The sequence below is a fragment of the Onychostruthus taczanowskii genome, unplaced genomic scaffold, assembly GCF_017590055.1.
Source record: "Onychostruthus taczanowskii isolate IOZ18803 unplaced genomic scaffold, ASM1759005v1 scaffold38, whole genome shotgun sequence".
NCBI classification, from domain to species: Eukaryota; Metazoa; Chordata; class Aves; order Passeriformes; family Passeridae; genus Onychostruthus; species Onychostruthus taczanowskii.
Window position 1 is genome coordinate 12,938,431 of NW_024501237.1, and position 25,647 is coordinate 12,964,077.

Consider the following 25,647-nt stretch of genomic DNA (forward strand, 5'->3'; position numbering starts at 1 on the left):
TTGGAATGACAGGTGGAGAGTCTTCTTCTTCCCCACCAGTAAATGACAACTTAGAACAACAGATATTGGTAATCCATGTGTGGAACTACTTTTTTTTTTTTTTTTTGTACATGCTCACAAATTAAATACACGTGGCCCTAAAATTGAAGAGCGAGTCTCTTGAGGATTTACTACATGAAGCCCAGAGATAAAGGTGGTTTTAAACTCAAAATGCAACTTAGAAAGATTCTATTCACTGCTGATCCTCTCAATACAGGACAATGAAACCTGAAAGCCACTGGAAAAAGGCTGTAAAAATTACTAGGAATCCAACCATATTTTATTGCTGGAAAAAGCTCTTGTAAGATGACTGAATGGAAGGTGAAGTTCATGCAAAATGTAGAAAAGGCCAGTTGAGTGCAAATATCTAAATTTTTATAAAAGACAAGTCGTGGTGTTGAGAACCTAAGCACAAGCTGTCAGTCATCCTCATTAAATGCTCTTTATAGAAAACCAAAGTGAGCACATTGGGATGAACAAAGCACTAATTTCACAGAGCAGAGGAAAGGATGGTGGAATTAATACATAGATGGTCATAAAAAAGGATAAAATGGTGAACAGTAAAATGCTAGGATGATAAAGCAGGGAGATCAACATTTTCACTTTCTTCCCTCAGTCCTACTTAATAAAATAGCAACTTGTTCTCTTCATCATCTTCTTCTCCTAATTGTCCTTCCTAATTTCAAAGGATCCATAATTACAAGTCTCTTCTAGAATCCAGTTAAGAAAATACCATTAACACATCCTAACAATGAAGAATAATACTATTGCTTGAATTTTGTGCTTCAAAAACACAGTCTACAATAAAAAACACAGAGTACTCCCAAAGAGCTTCCACCACATCTAATTTACCTTATGAACACTGGCACTCAAGTCCTTTGGCTGGCTCCATCTCCTGCTTTTGAAGACATCAGTGAGCTCCTGCACCCCCTTCCAGCCCCAAGCCTTCTCATTCCCAGACTGCAGTAATGTGGCTCCAGCTGGATTTTGCACTGCTAACCGATACTCCCTGACACAGGTTGTGGTCTGCAGCACAGACTCACAGTCTGATCCTTTATGGGGGATGTTTTCACCAAAACGTGGGACTCTACATTACTTTTCAATGTAATGCGTTTTAATTTTGTGGCTTTAAAGTTACAAAACTTTGATGAAAAATACTGAGAAGGCTTGAAGCGGATAAATCTAGATTTCACTCCTTTTATTCATCTACCACAAATGGCAGCATTCTTGTATTTTCCTTTTCATATTTTCCTTTCTATTCTCTGAACAAGAGAATGCCAAGTAAATCTACCATTTCTCTGTCCATTTTTAATCTAATTAGTAACATCATCAGGAGAAAACATCTCCACCTGAGCTGGCAAAGACTGTTCAAGCACTCTACCAGCAGAAAGACAGGTCAGAGACAAATTGCTGACAGGAGATGTGTTTGGAGGCTCCTGTGCACCGCAGTGAGCGGTGCAGACTGTTTTTCTTTCCACGTATTTATGACTTATAATATGTCCCAGATCTTGAAACAGGACCATGTAGTTCTGATGATGAACCAGGGGAATTATGCAGCTCACTCCCTCACAACTGGTAACTTCGGATGATTGCTCCACATGATTCACTTGGAACCCCTTGCTGATCCTCATCATGAAAGAATTATAAAAAAAGGGCAGGAATGGATCATATGTTTAAGTGTCAGAAACATCTCTACGCCTTTCAGAAACAGGACAAGGAAACCAGTAAAATATACATTTGTCTGCCATAAAGTGTCAAAATTTAGAGGAACGCACTACCCCTCAATAAATTGTAAACTGTGCTAAAGTTATGACATGTATTTTGTGTAAGTCCACACTGCATATTATTCCCCTTTAGCAAAACTTTTTGATAAATTCAGAATGCTTAACAGGCATAACACAGCCCTCAGTATGTTTGGTGTTACATTTAAAAGCTTTCATTTGCTGAAGTTTTCATGTGTTATTAAAATCACTGCTTGGATGCGGTACCATTTGTATTAAAGGATAATATTCAAACTAAACATACAGCTTTTTAACAGATGTTTAATTACAGCAGCTCCTCAAACTCTGAAATCACTTGTGGAACTCATGTTATTTCAGATGAAACTACTTGCATACCAGTATGGGCTACTTTGGCCCATTATCTTTTCACTTTTGTGGGGCATGATGAAGTCGGGAGCACTTTTAGTCAAGAAGAGCTGGATCCTAATTGCCAGTTTTGAGACGAAACAAACTCTGAACCAAACAAGATACACATAACCTCCCTCCCTTGAATTGTTGTCCTTTTCCTAAGTTCTTTACACTTACCACAAATTCAAAGTGCAACCTCAGTACTCACCTCTTCCCTACAGCCTTAACTTTTCCACTCTCTGCATTCTCCAAGAAGTTGTCCAAGTCTGATTTATCCCTTTGTAAGTACAAAAGAATGCAGTTATTTATTGTTCAACTGCTGCTTTATGACAGAAAGATCTTGTTCTCACACTCCTCACTGTCTGTGTACTGAAAAGCTCCAGCTTGGAGCAGAGGTGGAAATCGTGGTTAACAAATACAAAACCAGTTGCTGCTAATAAAACCCTATGGACTAAAATACAGCTTTTATTGTTTTATTAGAAATATGGAAGCAGGTTTGGTACTTTTTGACATTATCTTAGGCTCAACAACCTCATGATACTCTTCTCCATCTTCCTGAGACATGTACTTGGTTCTTAAAGCTTGTTTTCTCATTAAAAAGTTTATTTAGCTTAAAAACCTTATAACTTAAACCCCAAAAGTGAAGATCAAGGAGTGGAAATTAGAGAGAAAACACAAAAGGTTTCCAATAACACACACAAAAGATTTTAAATAAATATTTTAATTCTATTATTGGCATTTACAGGTAGAAAGCATACAGTATGTTACAATTTTATCAAAATGTGAAAAATATGGATGTTACATAAGTAACAAATGTAAAAAAAGTATTTTTCTTACCTTCCCTGAAAGTAAGAAAACTATTCAGCATAGGAAAATATTGATATAAAAAACACAGCTTAGGTAAAAAAAAAACCCAAAAAACAAAAACCAAAATTGAAGTTTTTACACAGTACAACAGGTTCATCAGATCTGCATGAAGATGTAAGGACTTTGTGAGATTCTATTTCACCTACAACTTTAGGGAATTGGGGGCAACTGGTAAGCTACATTAATGAATCTACAAGTAGTTTTCCCTCATATCTGCTCCAAAATGCTAGAGTGCAGTAATTTTCTATACAATAAATAATTCTTCAAGGTTTCCACCATAGAAAATCATAGAATGCAGAAAATGCCACTCCAAGGTCACAGAGGCTAGGCAGTGCTTTAATAATAATTATGATAATACTTATTATAGTGCTTTATAATGTCGAAGCACTTCAGAAGAGTTAACTAATTAGCCCTCACAACACCCCTGTGAGGCAGGGAACCAAGTGTTCTTCCTGCATTTCCACAATACAGATGGGAAAATGGAATAAGGGGAGAAGCACAGGCTGCAGGAGCAGCACAGCCAAGCTGGGAGACCAAGAGTTGTGGGAATGGACAGGTTTGTCCCTCACTACCTTGAGCCAGGGGGCTGGGCTGGGCTGAAAAATGACCATCAGGAATCACTGAGGGGGGACAGGAAGGGACCAGGATTAAGTAAGCATCCCCAAAAACATTTCATAGAGATTCAGAAGCTCTCACACAACTTTGTCCAAAAAAAAAAATCAAAACAAAACAAGCAAACAAACAAAACAAATAAAATTAAAAAAAAAAAAAAAAGAAAAAGAAAGAGACCTGAAATGAACAAATAAACAAACTGAAAAGAAGAAGAAAAAAAAAAAAAACTCCTAAAGTGCTGACTGGCTTGAGCTGCTTCTAGCACCTCTTCTATGGAATAAGACTTACAGCAAGCACTGTTGCCAGCAATTATTCAAGCTGATTTATTCCATAAAGTCACATGTGAGCAACTGCAGGATATGGTAACTACATTTTCTGAGACACCTCACTACTGTAATTCCTTCATTATTTACCATCTTACTTCCATGCACTTCTTAAGGAAAATGGAATCCTCAGTACTCTTGCATCGTAAAACATGTTAGTAGCTGGAGACAATATGCACATCCTTCACAATTGAAACAAAAAATTAGTTCATTTTCAGAACAAAGCATTATTAATTTAAGAACCACGAACCAAACAATGGTAAATAGCAAAACCCCTTCCAAAGGCTGCATGCCGAATATCTGGTTTGCAAATACAATGCATGCAGGAGAAATAAATTCATCCAAGCATAATTAAATTAAAAATGTCTTAAGTTTCTTTCAGCAGCATAATGGTTATTATTTTTAAAGTCTCCTCCAACCAGACTGGCCTGGGGATCAGATGCTGACCTTGGCTTTTCTACGACCATATAATGGTTTGAGCAGTCCCCATGGCTTTGCACTGTGGCAGTACCAGGAGACAAAGCCTATACATACTGTTCTGCTTCCCCCTCCTTGGAAACAGCCTTGGCTGTACCACCTTTGCTGTCTTCACTCACTGCTGCTGCTGTTTTCTCAGGAAGTGATGCCAAATCTTTGAAAACATCCACATAATGCCCAAAGCCCGGGCCCCAGTTCAAGAGGTTGTCCCAGTTGAAGCTTCCCGCTTGCTGGCCCAGCTTCCCGGGCAGGGAGCCCTCCCCGGCCGCGGTGCCCGCTGCCTGTGCCCCCACGGGCCCGCCCTCGCCACGGCGCCCCGGGTACCGCCGCGGCTTCAGCCTGGAGGCGTAGTTGTCCTCGTCATCCGCGTCTGACTCGTTGACCTGTGACAACTTGGGCATCCTGGAGGTGTAGGCCACGGGCTTATCCCGGTCGTACTCCATCTCGGAGCAGGTGAAGGACTCGTGCGAGTCGCTGTCGGAGGAGGACTCGGGCGCGGGAATGCCGTCGGCCGGGTTCCTCGTCCGGGACAGAGGCCTCCTGCAGTCCTCCTCGGAAGAGGAGCGGCCGTGGTCTGCGCTGCAGATGCTGGGGTTCCTGGGGCGAGGGGTGTTCAGTCTCTCCACCTCTTCGATAGACAGCCCCACCGGGGGAGACGTCTCCAGCGGGATCTGCCCGATGGGCTGCTTCAGGCGGCTTCCCGGGCGGGAGCTGTGGCCTGCCATAGTCTGCGGGCTCTTGCTTCTCCTCCCCAGCCGAGTGGCGTAGTTGAAGATGCCGGGCTGGCAGACATCGCCGTGCATCTCCAGCGGGCTCCCCTCCCTGATGGCGAGGTGCAGCTCCCTGGCTGGGCTGTGCCTGTAGAACGTCGAGGATTTGGAGAAGGGTGCGGGGCTGTGCCGAGACAGAGGATTGGGAGTGGGGCATGCCGAGTGGCTCAGGGACGTTGTCCTCAAGCCCTGCCCGTAGGCAGGCTGGTAGGTCAGGCTGCTGGCTCCCAGGGGCATGGGGGACTGCCGGGCGAAGCCCAGCGGACTGTGCCTCTGGATGGAGAACTTGGGAGTATGGCTCCGGAACTGCTTGTAGTGCTGGATGATGTCAGCGTCTGAGGGGGCGATGCTGCTGGCGTTGTCAATGTCGTAGTGCTCGATCTCGGGCTCGGGGGACGCCAGGGGGGCGCTGGGGATCGTCTCCGTGGCGTGCGGAATGTCCGTCTCGTCGTAGATGAGGTAAGGGTTTTCCCTTTCGATGATGTCGGGTTTTGGGTTCCCTTCGGGCTGCTTCCTGACAGTCATGTCATCACCGTAGGGCGGGATGTTGTCAGGGTCATCAAACGCCACATTCTCGCTCCCTTTTTTCTTCTTCTGCTTAGTTTTCTTCTCCTCTTTTGGCCCCTTTGTCTTCTTCCCTCGGCACTGGTTGCAGAGGATGAGGCTGAGGACCAGCAGCGCCAGCACCGTGGCACAGCTGCCCACGATGGCCGGCACGGCCCAGAGCGGCAGGGACAGCTCGGTGGGGTGCGGGGACGGGAGGCACGCGTGGCCACCGCTGACGCCCGCCCTACACTCGTGGCCGGGGGCACACAGGACGCCCAGGCAGGCCACCACGGTTTCGCACGTCCGTCCCGCGTACGCCTCGGGGCAGCTGCAGGTGAAGGTGGCGTGGGGCCCAGGCTCACAGCTGCCCCCGTTGAGGCAGGGGCTGGAGGCACAGGCGCCCGGGGGCACGCACTGGTAGGCGAACCAGCGGTTGATGCACATCAGCTCGCCCCAGCAGGGATTGCTGGCGCACACGTCGGGGCCGCGGCAGCCGATCTTCACTGAGGGGTCTGTTTTGGAGAGCGTGGCGAGGCTGTGCTTGCCGGAGAAGGGAAGGCTCTCCCCGCCGTACTTGATGTAGGAAATGCAGCCGTTGAAGCCTGAGAAAGGGAAAAAAAGGGACAGAGTTGTTGGGAGCTGAAGGCTGAGTCTGCACTGTCAACAGAGCAGTACATACTCACTGTATGTACTCAGTACATAGTCCACTGTTCACTAAATAAGCCAAGAATTCACATAGTTACCATAGGGAAACATCTATTCTTACAGCACTTAATGTCTTTAAATTGAATTTGAATAAATACGATGTCTAATGACTAAAATACAGTATATTCAATATAGTCGATATAGTCAGTATTTCAGTATATTCAATATACTGAAATGCTTTTGTTTCCCAATTTTCCCTTATTTCTAAAACTTCTTACTTCCCACAGAGAATCCTTGAGGGCAGCTGGCTTGGCTGTGCTAGCAACAAACATTATTTGAGTTTGCCTACTGTGCTTCAGCTAAACCTCCTGTCCCCTAAATTCATGGCAATGCGTTTGTTTCTTTGAATCTTGAGGGGCCTTTTCCCAAACCTCCCATAACCTTGGTTGCAGTGCTACCCTACAACAAGTTTTAGTGCTGTGAGAGCCCAGGGAGATGGAATTATCCCCAGGCTGTGTGCAGTGGTTGACTGAGGTTGCAGGAAAATCCAGCCTAATAATCCTCTATGTTCTCCTGACTAAATCCTTTCTGGAAGGGTTTTGAGGTAGTGCAACCTTACGGTGATCTCTGCTTGGAGCTGTGGCAAAATCCTACACAGAGATGGATACCACTCTGTCATGAAACAGCAAATATACTTGAGTTGTATGAGAGAATATTACAGGTTTATAATCCCCAGGGTGGAAGATTTAGGTTCAGTTGGGAGCCCAAGCAAGTGACGATCACCTTGCTGCATGCGTGGTGGTTGCTTGTAGTACTGATGTGATGGGACAAACAATCTGTCACATCTACCTGGATTTGGAAATTTTATTGGACACAGCAACTTCACAGCCCTGTCACCTCGTGTGTTGTCTGCCTTTAACAGCACTGCAGTTATTTTTGACTCTGAGTTCATGCAGAGTTTTATACCAGAGCCTTGTAAATCCTTGGTATGTCGTACCCAATGTAATCCAATATTAAAATAAAATAAAGTCATATGAATAAGGGATTTTGGACTGTGTGTGCTTAATGAAAGCCAGACATTCCTAATTTGTCTGCAACAGCATTGGGCAGTGGTGAAAGGTTAGTGTCCTCAATTTTCCTTGTTCCAGCTTTCCTAAAGCCTCTGCTTTTTCCACGCACATGCTGCTCATAAAAGATACATGTAAAAAGGATAAAGGTCAGCACAGCATCCACAAGCTTTTGAACCACATTTCATACATATTCACAATACAAAAGTGTAAAGTGTGAATTTTCTCCACTCAAAAATACTTTATCTGGTCACAATTCACAAAGCCAGGAAGATTTTTCAATACAGAAATATGTGAAAAATACATCTGTATTGTCTGGAGAATCTCATGTTTTGTAGCTAAAAATCACTTCCATCTTTACCTAGCACTTGGGAAATGATATCAAATATGTGTTATCTACTTCTTTTGCCAGGGTTTGAGACAGTTACTTGAACTCTTAAGGGAGGCTGATTTGCTCCTTAACAGCTAGACATCAGCCAGAGGGTGTTTCCTTATTGTCCTTGCTCAGAAATAAACCCTATTCTTCATTTGACAGCAGGATAAAGCAGCAGGACCTTGGAGTTGCAGAAAATATTTTAATCATATTAAAATATGTAAATACTGCAGGGTAAATCCTGCAGTACTTACCAAATCCCCACGAAGTTTTTGTTTAGCATTTTTGCCTAGATGAAAGATTTGCCTTGATTTTCCAGGTTATGACTCAGGTAAAGAATACATCCTTTCTTCTCCATAGGGGTAACAAAAATACAGCAATTGATGTACAGACAAGCAACCCCCCTGTCTCAGAAAAGCCCTGCAGATGGAGTGCCTGCTTTTGGAAACAAGCCTGCAGTGTGTACTAAAGGAACAAAGTCTGTAATCCTTACTCATTCGATTTGTGTTTTTTCTGGCAAACGATGGACACACACTAATTACTGATGAAGAATTACAGTACTTGGGGAGAAAAAAAAAATATACCTGCAGCTGTGCTCTTGAAAGGTTGGCTGGATGGAATTCCTCCCAGAGAAATGGTGAGGACGTTCAGGCCACCAAAGTCTTGGGTGGCATGGAGAATGTTCCGGCTGTGAGTCCTGTCCACTGACAGGATGGTGGCAGAGCCATTCTTCTCCAGGAGGACCGAGTGCCACTGGCCATCTGCAGCATACACCTCAGGGATGTTCCTTTCCACTTTCCCAGCAACTCCAGCATCAGATATGTAGTGCACCTTCCCATCTTTTATCTGCTCAGAAGAACACATGACACGTAATTTTAAAATGGTGCCACATAACTCCTACGCACACATAACCACTGTGATGACTACTCAGTACAGCTACAGTAACATGTGGCTTTGGTGTAATAGAGATCTGGGGTGGGTATATTTTTCCCCACATAATTGCTTTGTACTAAAAAGACATTAATTATTTAGTATTAAAAATTTGGCCAGAACTAAATACATCACATTGTAGAAACTTCAGCAGAAAATTGCATCTTAGAGCTGCCACCCATTCAACCCCTGGCTAATCCTTCTGAGCAGCCAGCTATAGGTCATGCACATGACAACGCATTTTAACCAGAGAAAGAATAATTCTTCCTCCTCCTTCAAGGCAAGTGTGGAAAATGCTTAGCAGAGTGAACAGATGTTGTCCTCGCCCAAGAAAATTGCATCCAGTTTTTATTACGACACAGTAGGAATGCATAAGGCATGGCTGGGCTTGAGCAAGAGCCCCATTTCATATCTGCTTTTTCTGCTAATTGGTATTTTGCAGAAAACTTTTGTGGTATTTCAGAAAACTTTCTGAAGAGTTGCAAAGTGTGTGATTTTGTGAGAATTTTCAAACAGTACTTTATTGAGCAAACTTGTGAACAGCTAGGGAAAAAAGGAAGAATATCTTAAGAATGATGCCTCACAATTCTACTGAATCATGAGATGCGGGATTTCAAACCTCTTATTATGATCCCAAAGTGAGATCAGTGCAAATTCTGCACTTAAGATGTAGGAGCTTAAAAAGAATCCCCAACATCCAACCCTGCCAGTTTCTCAAACATTGCATAAATTTGGGTATGCTGGCTGACCTCCTAACGGTGTACAGAACTGTGCAAACGCATGGAGGATGGCTCTGGGACCTGCTGCAAGTTTCCTTCGGTGCTCTGCATGCTTGGTCACACATATTAAATGGAACAATTAAATGGAACCATTCCCCACTGCGGCTCGGTCAGTCCGAGATCCACACCCCGAGCGTGCGGGACGTGCGCAGGCAGAGCCCAGGAAAGGTCACAGCCCCAGGTTTGCTGGAAGCTCTCAAAGCCTTGCATCCTTTGTTCCAGGAAAAATAAGGTTCACCTGGGAAGAACTGTGAGGTGACACACCGGCTACAAGAATGCTGCTCTCGTTTCCAGACACTGTTAAATGTTCTGGATTTGCTTCTCCGGTGATGCAAGCTGAGGACTTTGTTCAGACACTCCAGCTTTAATAAGGCTGTGAGACCACGCTCATGTCTTGGCAGCTGCCTGAATGAATGCATCTAGCACGTATTCCATTTGGATGGAGGATACAACAATGGTTAATATGTGCATCCACTTCGTTTATGAAGCCAGTAATTTAGATTACTTGAAAATGTATTGTTTGATAAAGCTTACTTCACAGACAGGATGCCTTTGTTACTGATAAAACACAAGTGGCATGTGTCTAAACTATCACACAGCCCAAGGAAAATCCCACAGTTACAAATGCAGCCCACAGACTATTAAAACATATTAAACACCATTTCTCACAATAATTTATAAAAGGCTTGACTGAGCTGAATATATTTATGTCTGCAACCTGTATTGGTTTGTTATGTCTTACTCTGTCTTTTGTGCCCCATAAAAATACTGCCTTGTATTTTAGTCTTTATGCAAACAGAAAGGAATGCCAGACAATACCCTCCAAACTTAAGGGAAGACTAAGCAAGACAAAATTTTTAATTTTACCTTAGAATTATTTACCTGCAACTGATATTTTCCATAGAAATTCATGATTCTTTAACTCTATTTCTATATCTTTAAAATTGCATGTGACTAATGCTAAAAGACTCATAAATAACATACTAGGGGCATTTGTAAAAGAAAATTTCCAGAGACAAAACTGGTCCATGACTGCTTCAACCAGGAAAAGATATGGAATGGTGCCTTGAAGCAGAACATGTTTCTAAATTTGAAACAAAGGCTGAAGTTGACAGCATTGAGTAACACAAATTTCTGGGTTTTATTTAAATGGCCAAGCAACTGACAAGTAGAATATAATGAAAAGAATGAGCCACTAAAGCAAACATATTCCTAACTACAGGGCTGATTCAACTTTACTAATATTCCAAGTCTCATTTGCTGAACAAATTGGGTTTTATTTGTCTTAAAACTAGCCATTGAATGGGGCGTCACTTAAAAGGGTTATGTTCTGATTAGTTCCCACAACATGATAAATGCATAGAACCATGGAATGGTTTGTGTTGGAAGTGACCTTAAAGATCATCCAGTTCCAACCTCCCTGCCATGGGTAGGGACACTTTTCTCAATCCCAGGTTGCTCAGTGACCCATACAACCTGGCCTTGAGCACTTCCAGGGATGGGGCATCCTCAGCTTCCCTGGGTAACCTGTGCCAGTGCCCAGCCACCCCTCACACAGGAGTATTTTAGCTGAAATAGGTAAAATGTAATCCACATCCTCTACCTGTACAATTCAGAGATCTTAGAGCTCCATTTATGCTAATTTAATCCGACTGCAGATAAGATTTCTAGATAAAGCAAGAGAAGACAAGCAATTTACCCTTAACCTGCTGTATTTATCCCATTACCTCTAACTGAATTAATTGCAACATGCACTTGCAGGAAAATAAGCTGTGACAAAGAGTTCTAGTAATAAGGAATGCCCCACCCTCTTTGTTGCAGTGGATTTTGGAAGAAGCATTTTCCATCTGAACTTGACAATTATTTAATGTACTCTGGAAACGCTTGCATCTTTCCTGGATTAAGGATCCCTTTAAATGATAAAGCCCCCTCCTGGGTTCTGTGCAGGGAGTTTACATCCATCATTTAGTGAATCAACTGCTCACAATCTCAGTCGGTCTGATTTATTACCACTTCTCTAGTTTTACCCCAATCCCAGCCACACCAAAACCAATTAGCTACAAGAGGAAAAATGTGAAGGCATGAAGTAGCCACAGGACTCATAGCTTTTCCCTAGCATGGCTTAATATTAAAAACACATGGCAGGTTTTCTCTGAATGCTAATACTGTGGATAACAGGCATATTAAAAGACACAAAAATCAAGTTATAAAATTGCCTCTTTTGAAGATTGACAAGAATTGTCAAGACAGGTCCCTAAAGCCCAGCTTCTGCACCAGGAGTGGATGGAGATGACATGGGGACCTTTGCTGGGTTGGCTTCATTGGCACCTCAGGCCATCACTGAAGGGAATACTCATGGTGACACCTACTCTGGGAATAAGGAGCACTTTAGAGGCCATACTGCACTAGCTGCAGTTAAATTACTGCAGTTTTACTAACTAGCATCACCTGAGAACTGCTTGGCAACCGGCAGAGCTCTCCTTCCTCAAACTTCTGCATCTGGTACTAGGCAAACCTCTGCTCTCTTCCCTTGCACAGCTGGGGCTGGGACTCGACACCCTCTGCTTGCTTGTATAACTTCACCAATATTAACAATAACAAGAGTGTTTGCATAAACACAGCACCAGTGCCTTAGCCAGGAAAGGCAAGCCTTTTTTTTTTTTTTTTTTAAAATAACGCTTGGAGAGCTCACCTAGCAAATTCTACTAGCGGGGAGAAAAATGTTTTTTCTCTCCAGAAGTCAAAAATAATGAGATCTTATCTGCTAATATGACCTAGGCAGAAACTTCCTATGAAATGATGTGGTAAAAGCATATGCCAGGGAAGTAGTGCAGACTTGCTTCTTAAATGCAGCCGGTCTGTCAGGAAAGCTTTGTAACTCTGACCAGGCAGGTGGAGGATATCCATGGGGCTGAAGCTTAGAAAGTGTGAATTTCTGTATGAATTTCTCTAAAAGTCAGGGAAGAAAAAGTTGGAAAACCTTGCAGCAGTCAAGGAAACTTGGAGCTTACACCAACCCAATAAAGGGGCCTGCCAACATCACTGCTGTACTCATTTAGAGTTATGAGTAAATGGACTGAGTCACCGCCAGGAACCGGACCATTGCTTTCTCTTGAGAAAGGTAACTTCTGCAGCAATAAGCTCTTTGAGGAAAGAAAAAACAACAAAAAGGCCCAAAACAGTGTGGCATTTGAAGCATTAATTCAGCTATGTATGCCAAAATAATTTGATATTGACACTGGTCTGTGAGCAGCCTCATGAATTCGAGTTATCCCTCACTTCCTAGTTTGATAAGCTTGAGCCATGTTGGTAGGAATTAATGAAAACTTTTTGGCAATCGTTTGCTGGCTTAAGGAGGGTCTGGGTTCAAGGCTCAAAAAATCAGAAGATAAAAGGCCAATAACAAAATGATTTGTACTGTAAAGTGTAATGATGATAATAACCATGGCAATGAGCACCGTTCTCATCGCCTTAAAACAGTCACTATTTGGAGTCTAGACAAAACTGATTAGATATAAAACCATCAAGATCTTCTGATACCTTGGCAAATAGGAAGGGAATTGTTGAGAAGATGAACGATACTGGAGCAGTGCCTAGTCTCAGTTAAAGAACTAATATTTCATAAAGGAAACAGAAAGAGTAATGGAAAAAAGCGATTTCGATCACTGCACACGAGGCAGTCCAATCAACCCAAACTCGGCCTTAGCTGTAACCTTACCTTCACAGTAGTGAAGTTGCTGCTCTCTTGGACGTGCAGCAGAACGCCGCTCTCGCTCCTCGTCATGAACTTCACTTCCAAGCGCTCCACGCCCGGCCGGCCCCGAGCCCCCAGTCTCATCAGGTAGTCCCGCTTCTTGTTGGGGCTCATGTGGTAGTCGAGGCGCCCCTTGCCCTCCAGCGACAAGGCCGTGTCAGCAGTGATATCTGGGACAAGCACAGGGAAGCGTTGAGCACGCAGCTCCCTACAGCTCCAGCCATCCTCTGCCTCATCGCCACTGCTCTCGCTCAGAGCCGAGACCAAGTTCAGAGCAGGTCAAGGGCAGAGGGGAGAAGGAGTGAATGGCAATTGCAGCCCCTCTATTCTTGGGCTTCCACCAGAATGTGTGTTTGAGAGTGGGAGTGTGCGAGTAATTTACTGCTGCTATCAGTCAAGAGTAAATTAAAACTCGCTAGGGAACAAGTGAGGGAGTAAGGAAAAAAATTTGGCTCTCAGAACTGTAATTCCTTCCCGGGGATGTTACTGTTTCCATTACTGCATCGGGGTTTCATGATATATTGAACTCTAAGCTCTTCAGGGCAGAGATAATGACTTTCTATTTGTTATGGCATAAAAAAAAAAGTGAATAAAAAAGGCTTGACTTTGACTACCAAATGCTGTTAAAATTATGGCTAAATTCTTTTGTAAACCGGTGCAATAAAAGCAAATAAATCAGCTAAACAATAATGGGATATGTAAAAAAACAAAGCCCAGTCATTATACTACAACTACACGGAAATAAATCACTTTGCTCTCCTGAACAATCCCATATTGATTTACAGGGCTACTCCTATGAGAGTTAATCACCCCCAAGCGTAAATGCCTTGTTTTCATTTACATTTACAATATTTTCTTGCATATAATCCACAGTCAATTTGATGAAAAGGACTTTAGTTTGGAGAAGCCATAAGCACATGAACTTAATGTTTATCTGAAGGGGTTTTTGCTCACCCTCTTACCTCCCCATAGCAGGCAAATCCCTCCTATGGGATACCTTTATTTTAGTTACGGGTTATATGTTATTGGGAAGCAGGATTTTAAATGAGTGCAAGTTACCTGAAATGTGATATACTGACCAGAAAACATTATGTATTCAAGTTGTTGCCATTTTTAGCTCATGAAAGGACAACAGTCCATTGTGGAATTTTAAACTACTTGAGAGGCAACATGCTGCTTGTTTGCATTATTTTATAAAAATTCATTATCCCATGGCCCTCAAAAGAAACTCTTAACAGCCTTTGGTTGAGCCACAGTCAGGTGTATGTTAAAGACAGTGAAACCTCCTCCTCACATTTTTCGCAGTGCCTTCCTGTCAGTCCATCCTTGCAGTGACACTGCTGCCACGACCACTGATCGACACAAGTGCCACCGTGCTGGCAGGGGCTGGTCGTGCAAGCACCTTCCAGCCTGGGACACCTGAAAGAAATCAGAAAAGCAGATGCTGAAAAAAGTGCACACAAATAATTAGAGCAAATGGGCTGGGAAGTGTCCTCTGTTTAAATGGCACTCCCTTTCTTCCCCTCAGAGATGCTAAAGTGGTTCTTCTCCCCATCCCTGGAAGTGTCCAAGATCATATTGGATGGGGATTGGAGCAACCTGGTCTAATAGAAGCCCCGTGGCAGGGATGTTGGAACTGGATGACCTTTAAGGTCCCTTCCCACCCAAACCATACTGTAATTCTAAGAATCTCTGTAGACAGCTCAAGTTAAAGCAGATCCTAATTTTCAGCATCAATTCATAGCAGTATACAAAAGAGGAAGAAATTCAGAGACAGCAAAACTCCTACTATCTGTTATGCAAGAGAGAAGAAACCTTTTCAGGCATTTTTTTATGCTGCAGACTGCCAGAGTCTTTGTATTACAATGATCAGTGCAAACATGGGGGTTGAGAGAGGAAGTGTGAATGAGGAAATCTGGATGGAAGACTGACAATATTGCTACAACTGTGACTTCAAATACTGAGATGGAAAAAACAATAGAATCGGATAGTTCATCATTTCTGGAAGACCACTCAGAGGATGTGAGAGAAATTCAGTGACACTTGAGAGGCAAAGTGAGAGAACAGACATAGTGGATTAAGAGGAAATAAAAGGGAGTAGAGGGCTAGCAAACAGTATGAGTACAGTCAAAACCAGGTGGAATTTATAAAGAAATCCAAGAATGGGGTCTACTCAATTTCAGCCCGCGAAGCAACTTGAATAATCACTGACAATAGAAATGTAATTATGCTGCTTTTAAGACTCTGTAATCTTTAGTGAACCTTTAATCCAAAATCACTTTCTTCCTATATTTTCCACATTTTACAGTAGGCTCTACAGTCTTTTTTTTCTAACAAGAGATATCTGTTGGTGTCTGAATGGAATAGCATTCATGACAGATTCCTTTATTGCAAACGGGGTCCATTTGATCCCAAATATAGCAGACGTACTGATCTAAGATTCCTTGGGCTGCCAAAGCCTGGCTGGGCTCCAGGGGACGTCCATTGACTGCAAACTCCATTATGCAGCCCACAAAATCGTGGCTTTCCACCTGTCCTCTCCTCTGAAGGATGGGCTCTATGGACCTGATGCCACCAACAGTAACTCGATTTGGCTGTACATCGAGAGTCCTGTGAAAGAGAAAAATGACTAATCAGTACCAGACATCAGGATAGTGATGACAGCACAGGAACTGCAACCATCAGTTACAGCCTGTGGCTAAAATTCCTCTTCCCAAATTGGTATTTCACATTTAGAAGGGGACACAGAGATCAACAGCACTTGAACTAACAGTTATAGTGGCTATGACTCTAAATTCACACTCAGTTTGCATGTCAAAATTTCCATTCACTTGACTGAGCAGTGTGCTTGAGATCACAACAAATAAGGTTTTTTACCCAACTATAATTGAGATTGTAGATGATACTTAAACAGCAGGAAGATGGACTCATTGTTTTACAAAGATTTAACACCTCTGCTAGCAGGGAAACACTGTGTGGCAGGAAAAATTGTGATTATTGTAAGAAATTAGCCAAAGTGATTTGGATTAAAGTTATCTCCAAAAATTTGAGCCAAAGACTACTGAGTTAGTTACAGTAAACACCAGAAATAAAGTTTGATTTCTTTACTGGACAGTGTTTAGGAACTCAAAACTGCAACAGAAAACACCTGAAAACAATGTCAAAGTACTTACTGTTAATATTATTTAACAACAGCACTAATCAGATTATTTCATTTCTGACGTCTTTATGAGCAACGAGAGATGCAGTTTAAATAAATATATGACCCCAAATCATTAGTCAATAGATGTTATTCTCATTTGTACCACAGTGCAGACTACTCATGGCCATGCATTTCCTGGCTGCCACCAGAGCCTGGTGTCGAGATGGTGTTGAGAACTGGGGATTTCTGAGCAAACTCCTTGTTATGATCCAGTTCCATGCAGAAATGTAGCCTGAACTAGCAAGCAGCAACACACACAGAAAATTTAATTTGCTTCCGCAAAGAAGGAAGAAACTGACACTTGGGAGCCTTATCATTATCCCAAGTTTATCTGGCTTTACAGGGAGATTTCTTCTTAACTTATTAAAAAAAAAAACAAACCCCACCCAAACCCCAAACTAACCCCATAAAACAAAGAAATATTTACCAATCAGTCGAAACAGCAACGTTGCTAACAGTGCAGTAGCCTGGCTCCTGGTCCTCAGAGCAGGAATCCACCGTCAGGGATGCAGCCTGCAAAAGGCACACACACAAATATGCTGAGTATTACAAGGCTTTAGTCCCCAACCACATGCACTATTTAAGTGTATTATATCAAGGACTTGTCCAGAAAGGAGCACTTGTATGTCATGATGTCACTGGGGATTGCAGGGTGCTTCAGAGCCACTGCTCAACTCCACACTCCGCCAGCACGGTGTGGATACAGAGAGGGAACCAATTGTCTGGTTCATATAGAGATAGATTTAAACACCAATTTTTCACATCTGGGCAGGGTTTCTCTCATATTTGTTTGCTTTACTCCTGGACACTGAAGTTATTTTGGCTCATACCATATCCTACTCCTGACATGGTTCAGATAATCTGAGCAAAAAGCTGCCCCTTCTGATCACAAAGGGAGTTCCTTCAGGGGCTTTACCGACATTAAACATATTGAACTTGATAAAAAGCATGTTACAAAAGCTGGGAGTACATACATTGAGATTACCAGTTAAAAAAAAATTACCCTGGGAGTCGAAACACTGAGATTACTAGTTAAAAATAATAACCAACCACTCAATAGAACTCAAAAAGTAACCAAATGGACCTGCTTAAGGTAACCCCTTGACTAAGAAAGAGGTGATGAGGGATCTCATCTTTGACAATGGAGAAGCATCTGGACACCTAGAGTGGGACCAAACTGATGTTAGAGAAGTACCAGGCATTACCACTACTTACAGCAGTCTTGCTCTTTAATCATTGTTATTACTATTACTATGTTTACCCCCAAGCCATCAAGTCCTAGACAACAACGTTGCCTCAGCCTGGTCTATGGAAGGTCTCCGTGCCCACGACAGGGGGGTTGGAACCAGATGATCTTTAAGGTTCTTTCCAACCCAAACCATTCTGTGATTCTGAGACTACCCATCTGACTTATTTATACTAAAGCTACTCATGGCACTTCTATTTGTAATCTATAGAAGTCTAACCAAAGCTGTCACTAAAATCATGAAATAACTCCTGCTGATTTGAAAAGGAGTTTTTATTTTATTCCTTATTTAGCAAAGAATTATCCCCACAGTGATTTATTAATAACAGATGCACTGAAAAAAAGAAACTTCAACCAACCCTGAACGTTATTCCTTAAAACAAATTTTCAGAAAAATAAACATAATCTCCACGTTGTACATCTCCTCATGTTTCAGCTAGATGTGTGGTAGAATTTTACAACAAATTTAAATCAAATGCCACCTTTAAAAATGCCTGGGTTCATATTTTGATTTAGATTGCTCTATGGGAGCTGAGCAAGCAGCACTGGCTATCAGTACATCATTACTCTGCAGAGGTTTTTTCTACTGCCTGCAAATAAGTTTGGTAACAACAGCCTGTTGAAATCCCCACAGATTGGCCATGTTAGCTCCAAATGCATGCTGCAAGCTGACACACTGTATTGACCAAATAAATTCAGAGCTCTTAGCCCTAAATCATGCCCTACAGTACGATTAAATTGTTCAATCTGCTATTTTTAATGGAAGCTTATCTTGAATTTCTTTCCATACAAATGAGCAAAGTGCTTCTCCCAAGAAATGTCAGTCTGCAGTTCCAAAGCAGATTACAGCCCTGTGTAAATGAAACAATTCAGAGAAAGAATAATAAGCTGGCTGCTCTGTATGCCACCACATGCATACATATTTTTCCTTCAGAACATCAACAACAAAAACTGAAATGAGTTTTTTGTTCTTAGCTCAATCAGCATAATCTCCCTAACTTACATCGCTATGTGCTCTGCAAGCCAAGCTCCAGCCCCAGCTGAAGGGCTGGATATTTGAGAATATATTTTACTTGGAACAGAGCTCATAAAATTTATTTTCTAATGTTAGTCAAATGTTCCTGCTTGTTACTTAAGCATTACTCTACAGTTACCTTGCCACATTATGAGCCTTTCTATCCTGTCACTTTGCAATAGCTCAGGACTGACAACTTAATGATTTTACCAGTTTCCGATAAAATCCCACTGTGCTGTAGGAAATGACAGATTTGGAATCCTAAAGGGGGCCTATTTTATACAGTTTTGGACACCTGGGAGACATTTTTCCTGCAGCAGAAATATCTAAGACAAAGGCGATTCTCTTCACATACTGTTTGTAAACAGCTGACATTACTGAAGAGGTTTCAACACTAAAAACAAACAAAAAAAAATCATACAAAGGTATAGGTTATGTTAAATATTTGCTTTTAGCCTGAAGCATTCATAGCTGAAATTTCTATAAATAGCCCTTTTTATGTTCTCTCTTCTTCTACAGTCTTCTGGCACGCTGACAAGCAAAACATTTTCTTTCTCTTTTTTTTTTTCTTCAGTGTACTTCATTTATTTGTTGCAACTTTTTACTCTGCGTCCCTATACTTTACCATTTACATCTTATTTATAGAAGTAACATTCTACTTTAATTACTAGAATGGGAACGTGGTGCATGTCAATATTGAACTGCACCTTCGGGCTTCACCATTAGGAACCTGTGATGGAAATTATTAAATTTACAAGATGCAAATTGAATATCTGACATCAAAGCTAAACCAAAGTCATTGCTCAACATCACAATCATCCTTCATCTTATTTGGATATATAAGTCCTAAAAACACACACAAATTGGATTTGCAAATCCAGCTGAAGACTGGAATACAATAGAATCCTTAATGGTGAAAAAGATCTGCAGGAGTCCAGCCACTAAGCCAGCACTGTCAAGGCCACCACTAAACCATGTCCCCAGGTGCCACAACTATACATCTTTTTAATACCTCCAGGGATGGTGACTCAACCACTCGCTGGGCAGCCTCTTCCAGGCATTGATTACCCTTTTGGGGAAGAACTCTTTACTGATATTCAATCGAAACCTCCCCTGCTGCAACTTGAGGCCATTTCCTCTTCTCCTGTTGCCTGTAACTTGGGAGAAGAGACCAAGACCCAGAATAAATGGAGATATCAGGTCTTGCACTACAAATGGAAATGGGAGTTTAGGGCTCAAGACTCTGCAATGGAGCCACACTGGGTAGAAGAGTTTACTGCTTTTATTCCCTCCATCACTTCTAGCTTGACATACACAAACCAAAATGGGGAACCCCACCGTGTCTTATTGCTCTATGACTTTAATTCCAAACACGAATTCTACGTATGCTGGCCATTTCTGCCTGAAAAGGGAACTGTTGGGCAATAGTTACTGATTATGGATGGCAAATAGATTTGGTTTCATTTCTAACTCAAACACTGTGGAGTCAAAAAACTTGGCTTGGATTCAAAGAGCATTTGGTTTATGTTCTGCTTTGGAAATATTATTAAAAAATGAGAGAAGAGTAATAGAAAACATTTACTGGAGAAAAAAAAATAAAGGCAGGAGATGGGTCAGAGTGCCAGGCATATGGTAATCAGTTGTCCCAGTTTTTGGCAGAATTCCTCACCTCAGATGTATTCTGGGGGACAGAGAGAGAAGTAACTTCCCTCCTTCCTCTCAAAAAATTCTCTTAATGTAGCACCTTTTAACTCTTCACATGTATGCTACAGAGGAAAATCAGGCTCCCAGTCTGACAAGATTGGAAAAATCTCTGAATTAGCTCAAGGAGGTCATGGATGCCTAGAATTTTAAGTCTGTCCACTTCTATTTTCCAAATGTTGAGAAAAATTATTTTGAGGCTTTTTGCAATTACTGTGGTTAATTAGCATTCCCTGATAATCATCCCTGTAATATACAGCAGTAAATTAGCCCTGTGTGTAATCATCTATGTCATTAATTATTCCTGGCTCTCATTTTTCACATTGAGAGTTTGGGGGCACTTTGCACATGTTTTTTTCATTACACTTTATCATCATCATCATCCTAAACAAATCACCACAGGGCTTTGAGTCACTTGGAATAAGGCAGAAACGAAGGAGGTTTTTCCCAAAGTTGGAGTTTCTGCTAGCAAACGCAACATCACTAATTTCACCTTCCTCTGAGTTCTCCTGGAAGCCAAAGCGATCTGGCTGAACTCGCCTTAAAATCCTCATTTTAGCACTCCTTACCATTCCAGCCCGGCGGGCGATGGCGGTGTGGAACTGTCCATCAGACACCTTCTTAGCTGTGGTGAGCTTGTACGTGCCACCGCCCAGATTGTAGGAGAACCTCAGCCTCCCTTCCACTATCTCCAGCGCCAGGAATTCTGCCCGCTCCCCAGTCTGGTTGTCGTAGTTGTACAGCAGCAAGGCATTACTCTTTATGGTGGCAAACTTTATGTAGATGTAATTATTGTTGGGATCCATACTGGGGAACTCCATGTAGGACAACTCTTCAAATCCGTAACTGTTCAGCTCGCAGTGATTCCCAAAAACACCTAGAAAACGAAAAGCCAAGTCTGGAATCAAGGAGTTTTTTCCTCACCGCACCTTCTCCCAGAAGCAAAGTATGGATGTGCTCTCCACATGGCTGTGGAACCCCTAATGAACATTAAAATCACACAACCAACAGAAGAATGCTATTACCCACAGCTGGGGGCTGAGGTCCATTACATTTAAACTTGAAAATTGAATTACAGAGGACAGATGCATCTACTGAAAAGCACTTTGTCGAGTTCCGTGCTTCCTTGGAAAACACCAAACCAAGCCAGCTTGACAGCTCTGTCAAGACATGGTTGTTAATTGTCATCAGGCATTTATTAATCCAGCTATGGAAATAAATGTTCAAGTTGAGTATATTTTTCGCTCTGCGGCTGTTATCTGAACTGTTTCTCAATGGGTGGTTCATTTTTTATACTAATGAAATAAGCATATGTGTGATTAAAATATTATGCCTCCTCATGTTTTTACTGATATTCATATTTTGGTGCATTCTACATACTTCTTTTCAGATCTCTGCCACAATCTCCCTTGATTTTTCTTTTACTGCAGCAACAATGGGAAAAAAACCCTGATTTAATTTATGAATATTAGTTACATTTACAATGGGAAATTAATTACCCTGAGGAAATGTACAATAAAGGAAATAAAATAGAATAGAGAAATTATTCCACATGCTAATAGAAAAACATATTCAGCATTAGTTACAAATGCATATTGAGAACTATACTTTTATGAGAGGGTTGTCAGCAACCTTAAAACACTGTAGATGATTTCTGGACATTTGTTTTTTTATAAATTTGTTACATTTACTTTTATACTTTTCCATATGAACCATGGCAATTATGTATTAACTACAAAAATATTGGTCTTCATTACTAAGGTTTTGATTCTGCATTTAGAATCAATCTTGCTGCAATCATGTAATGATGCCTTAAAATATCCATGTTGTTCTATGTTTTTATTGGGTCAGTTCCACAAACCAAATCTGGGATAATTAAATTCTAAAAATTATGAAACTATTTTGGCACTACTACATGCTTCTCTGATGTAAAATACTGATGTTATTTGCAGTGGTCTTACTCTTCAGCTCCACTAAAAGTGCCTGTAATTCATCAGGAGAGCTTTGTTATCATCATACTTTCTCCTTCAGACTGAACTTTGGATATTCTTGGTGGTGAAGGCACTTCAGCCCTGATCCAGCTGTGGTTGAGTCAAGTTTCTTCTTAAGGAAGCCAATAGTCTTGATTTAAGTATTTCAAGTATCTATTCTTACTTTTGGACAGTTATCTCTATCTATCTATCTATCTATCTATCTATCTATCTAATCAGAAATATTCTTTCTAATTTTCAGGCACTGAGTTGTTTGGCTGGGTCTTTTGTTTTTTCTGTGAGAGATAAAGGACCTGCTACTAGAAATGACAAATAGTTATTTGTAGTGACCACATCACTTTTTAACTTTCTTCTAAAGAAAAATTAGTTAATTGAGCCTTCAAATACATCCAGGTTTTCCAGACCTTGAATAATTTTCAAGCCAGAAATCATTTATGCAGGTAAAAATAAATAGAAATATGACTAGGGAAAGGGGAGATGAAGGAGAGAAGTGTACTCACCAAAGGGACAGTGGCAGAAATACCCCTCCAGCCCACTTTGGCAGGACCCGCCATTGAAACAGGGGTTGCACTCACAGTAGTTGACAGTGGAGTCACACGTTTTCCCTGTGTTGAGGGAACAAAAGCAATTTCCAGGTCAGACTATTCAGGGAAACAGGAAAGTCAGGCTGGTGTTGTAGGTAATGAGGTTATGAACACATGACCAGGAGAGAGGTTGCCAGGGACCAGCTCTGGGATGGAAAGAGGAATCACAGACAGGATGCTGGGCTGCTCCCAGCCCTGCCATAGGCATAATGTGTGGCCCAAAGAAAGTAACTCTACATTTCAAGTGTCTCATTGTGATTATAGGTACTGGTGGACTGTTGTTTTAATTGAATTAACTGGTGTCTATAAAAGAGAGATCGTGCAATTAAAAGCAATGCTGAATTATTTCAGCATTGTAAAACTGAACTGTAAAAATGTATAATTTTTTTTCTCCTTGTTGAATGCAAAGGAGATACAGACAGCCCTCACTGGACCCTGCACAAGCAGGTCATGCTGAACAGAGGTTGCTATTGTACATTATAAGATTTTTCTTATTTTTCCTCATCAATTACAACCTTCTTCCTGACTTGGAGAGACCACAGTCCTCTGGAGCTAAAACAAGCTACCCTGGATACAGTCCTTTTCTAAGCAGACATTGTCATATGTGGTGAATATTATTCCCCAGAGAACAAACTGAAATCATATAATTCATTTCAGCAAGGAAGAGAACCAAGAGAAAAAGTGAAGATTTTAACAGACACCAAATACGCACACACATATTCTATGTATGAAACTAAAATTTTCTCTGCATGGAAACATGAACTACAAAAATATTGGTCTTCATTTCTGAGGTTTCCAATGCTTGGCTTTGATGAGTTTAGCAACACTTCCACTACACGCCACTCTTGGAACCTGTCTTCCTGGCGCCAGCAGTGCCAGCCTTCACTGACCGTGCTCAGCAAAAACTTCAAAGTGTCATTATGTTCATCCTCCCTGCTCCACTGCAAAAATTCACAAAAGCAGCCAGTCTTTCAGACTTCTCCTGAACTTCATCTCAGCCAGACTATATGCATAAAACAAGGGCTAAGATTGTCTTAATGCTTCTTTCTGCATTGATAATTGTTTTATTTCTTACACCATATGCATACATTTAAGTTAAAAGTACAACATGAGCTTGCACAGAGGGTGTCCGTTCTTGTATGTCCCATATATCTTGTAATTTTACATCTCCCATGACAGGAATGCACCAGTCCTCAGAGGTTGCTGGTGCAACTTAAAACTGAAGCAAACCAGGACTGTGCTTTATGAATAATGCTACCTTTTAACAACTTGGGTCACCTAATGAAGAAAACCTCTTGTTTTTCACCCCTCTTCTACTTTTTTTTTAACCTACAGGTTGCAAGCAGCTCTTCCACATGAGCAGCAGCTCTCCATGTGTGACTGCAAGCAGGGTGGAAATGGAGCGCTGGAGGATTCCTGCGGTTAATACGTCACTTGTAGATGCACCATAAATCCAGGAAACTTTTCCAGTGTCTGAATCTAATTATGCTTTGGGGGTATTTATTTATGTTTTATTCTCTAATGGGCATGACTGAAGGATGAGCTAACTTTTTATGTGAGATTTTGCTGTTTTCTTTGTTTTCAATTTATGGTCTGTAGTAGTGGTCTTTGACTCATGAAGGAGAGCACATAGCAAGAGTGAGACAGATATGTTTAAAATAGCTCAGTGATGCTGCTCAGTTTTCACAAAAAATCAAGTGGAGCTAAACAGGCTTACTCAGATTTTTGCAGCTCAATCTAACTAAATACTCTTTCTCAACTAACATTAAAGCTGGAACATTTGTTGAGTCAGCAAGTGAATATGGATATTTATTGCAGCTGCACTTACTTTAACCAATGAATAACAGCATCTCCTTTATGCTTAACTGTTGTTTGAAGAGCACTTGAAACCAATAGAAGCATGGTTAGAATAACAGAATCATGGAATCATAGTATGGTTTGGGTTGGAAAGGGTGTTAAAAACCATCTTGTTCCACCCCCCTACGAGGGGGCAGGGACATCTTCCACAAGACCAAGTGCTCAAAGTCCCATCCAAATTGGCATAGATGAAAACTGAAGTTAGCTGAGTTTATAGACAAATTCTTGGCTGAAATTCTGAAAGAAGCAAGGTATTCATTTCTGCATCAGAAAGATCTTTTTCTCAAGACCGTGAAAATTAGGAGAATGCTGGATAATTGGTAACAGACAGCATTCAACATTTACCATTCATCACCTCCAGCTGATGTTATCACAGGCAGGAGCTTATGCAAAAATCTAAGTTCCTCAAACTTTTTTTTTTTTTTTTGTTAATTGAAAAATGTAGGAGGAACAGATACCAGCTGAATGGTCTTCAGTTAAGATTTCAGCTGATTTGGGAGTTTTAGTTTTTGTGGTTCTCTATGTCCATCTTTTAAAGTGGTCGTTCTAGCATTCTAATCTTGCATTTGAAACAACTTCACAAACTTACATTCCTTCATCTTAATGAATCCTGGAAAACAGGAAATGAAGGGTTCAAAGGAAGGGCAGACAACTACTGTAAATCACCAAGCATATTCCCTCCAGAAAGCGATTATTTTAAAAACAAAACCTGTTCATCATTAAGAGATATAATTATAATA

General features: G+C 41.4%; 1 protein-coding gene across 1 annotated transcript in view; it reads right to left on the minus strand.

Annotated features, from left to right (window-relative positions):
- Positions 1 to 2,870: 2,870 nt before the first annotated feature.
- Positions 2,871 to 25,647, minus strand: part of FAT4 (FAT atypical cadherin 4) — a 125,370-nt gene continuing 102,593 nt past the window's right edge. The window contains exons 11-18 of the mRNA XM_041411896.1: positions 22,967 to 23,071; positions 21,045 to 21,352; positions 16,941 to 17,026; positions 15,742 to 15,921; positions 14,606 to 14,730; positions 13,276 to 13,481; positions 8,433 to 8,694; positions 2,871 to 6,365 (exon numbers count right to left, since the gene is read on the minus strand). Of these exons, the coding sequence (XP_041267830.1) occupies positions 4,495 to 6,365; positions 8,433 to 8,694; positions 13,276 to 13,481; positions 14,606 to 14,730; positions 15,742 to 15,921; positions 16,941 to 17,026; positions 21,045 to 21,352; positions 22,967 to 23,071 (3,143 nt within the window). The 3' untranslated portion in view covers positions 2,871 to 4,494. The remainder of the gene's footprint in view (positions 6,366 to 8,432; positions 8,695 to 13,275; positions 13,482 to 14,605; positions 14,731 to 15,741; positions 15,922 to 16,940; positions 17,027 to 21,044; positions 21,353 to 22,966; positions 23,072 to 25,647) is intronic.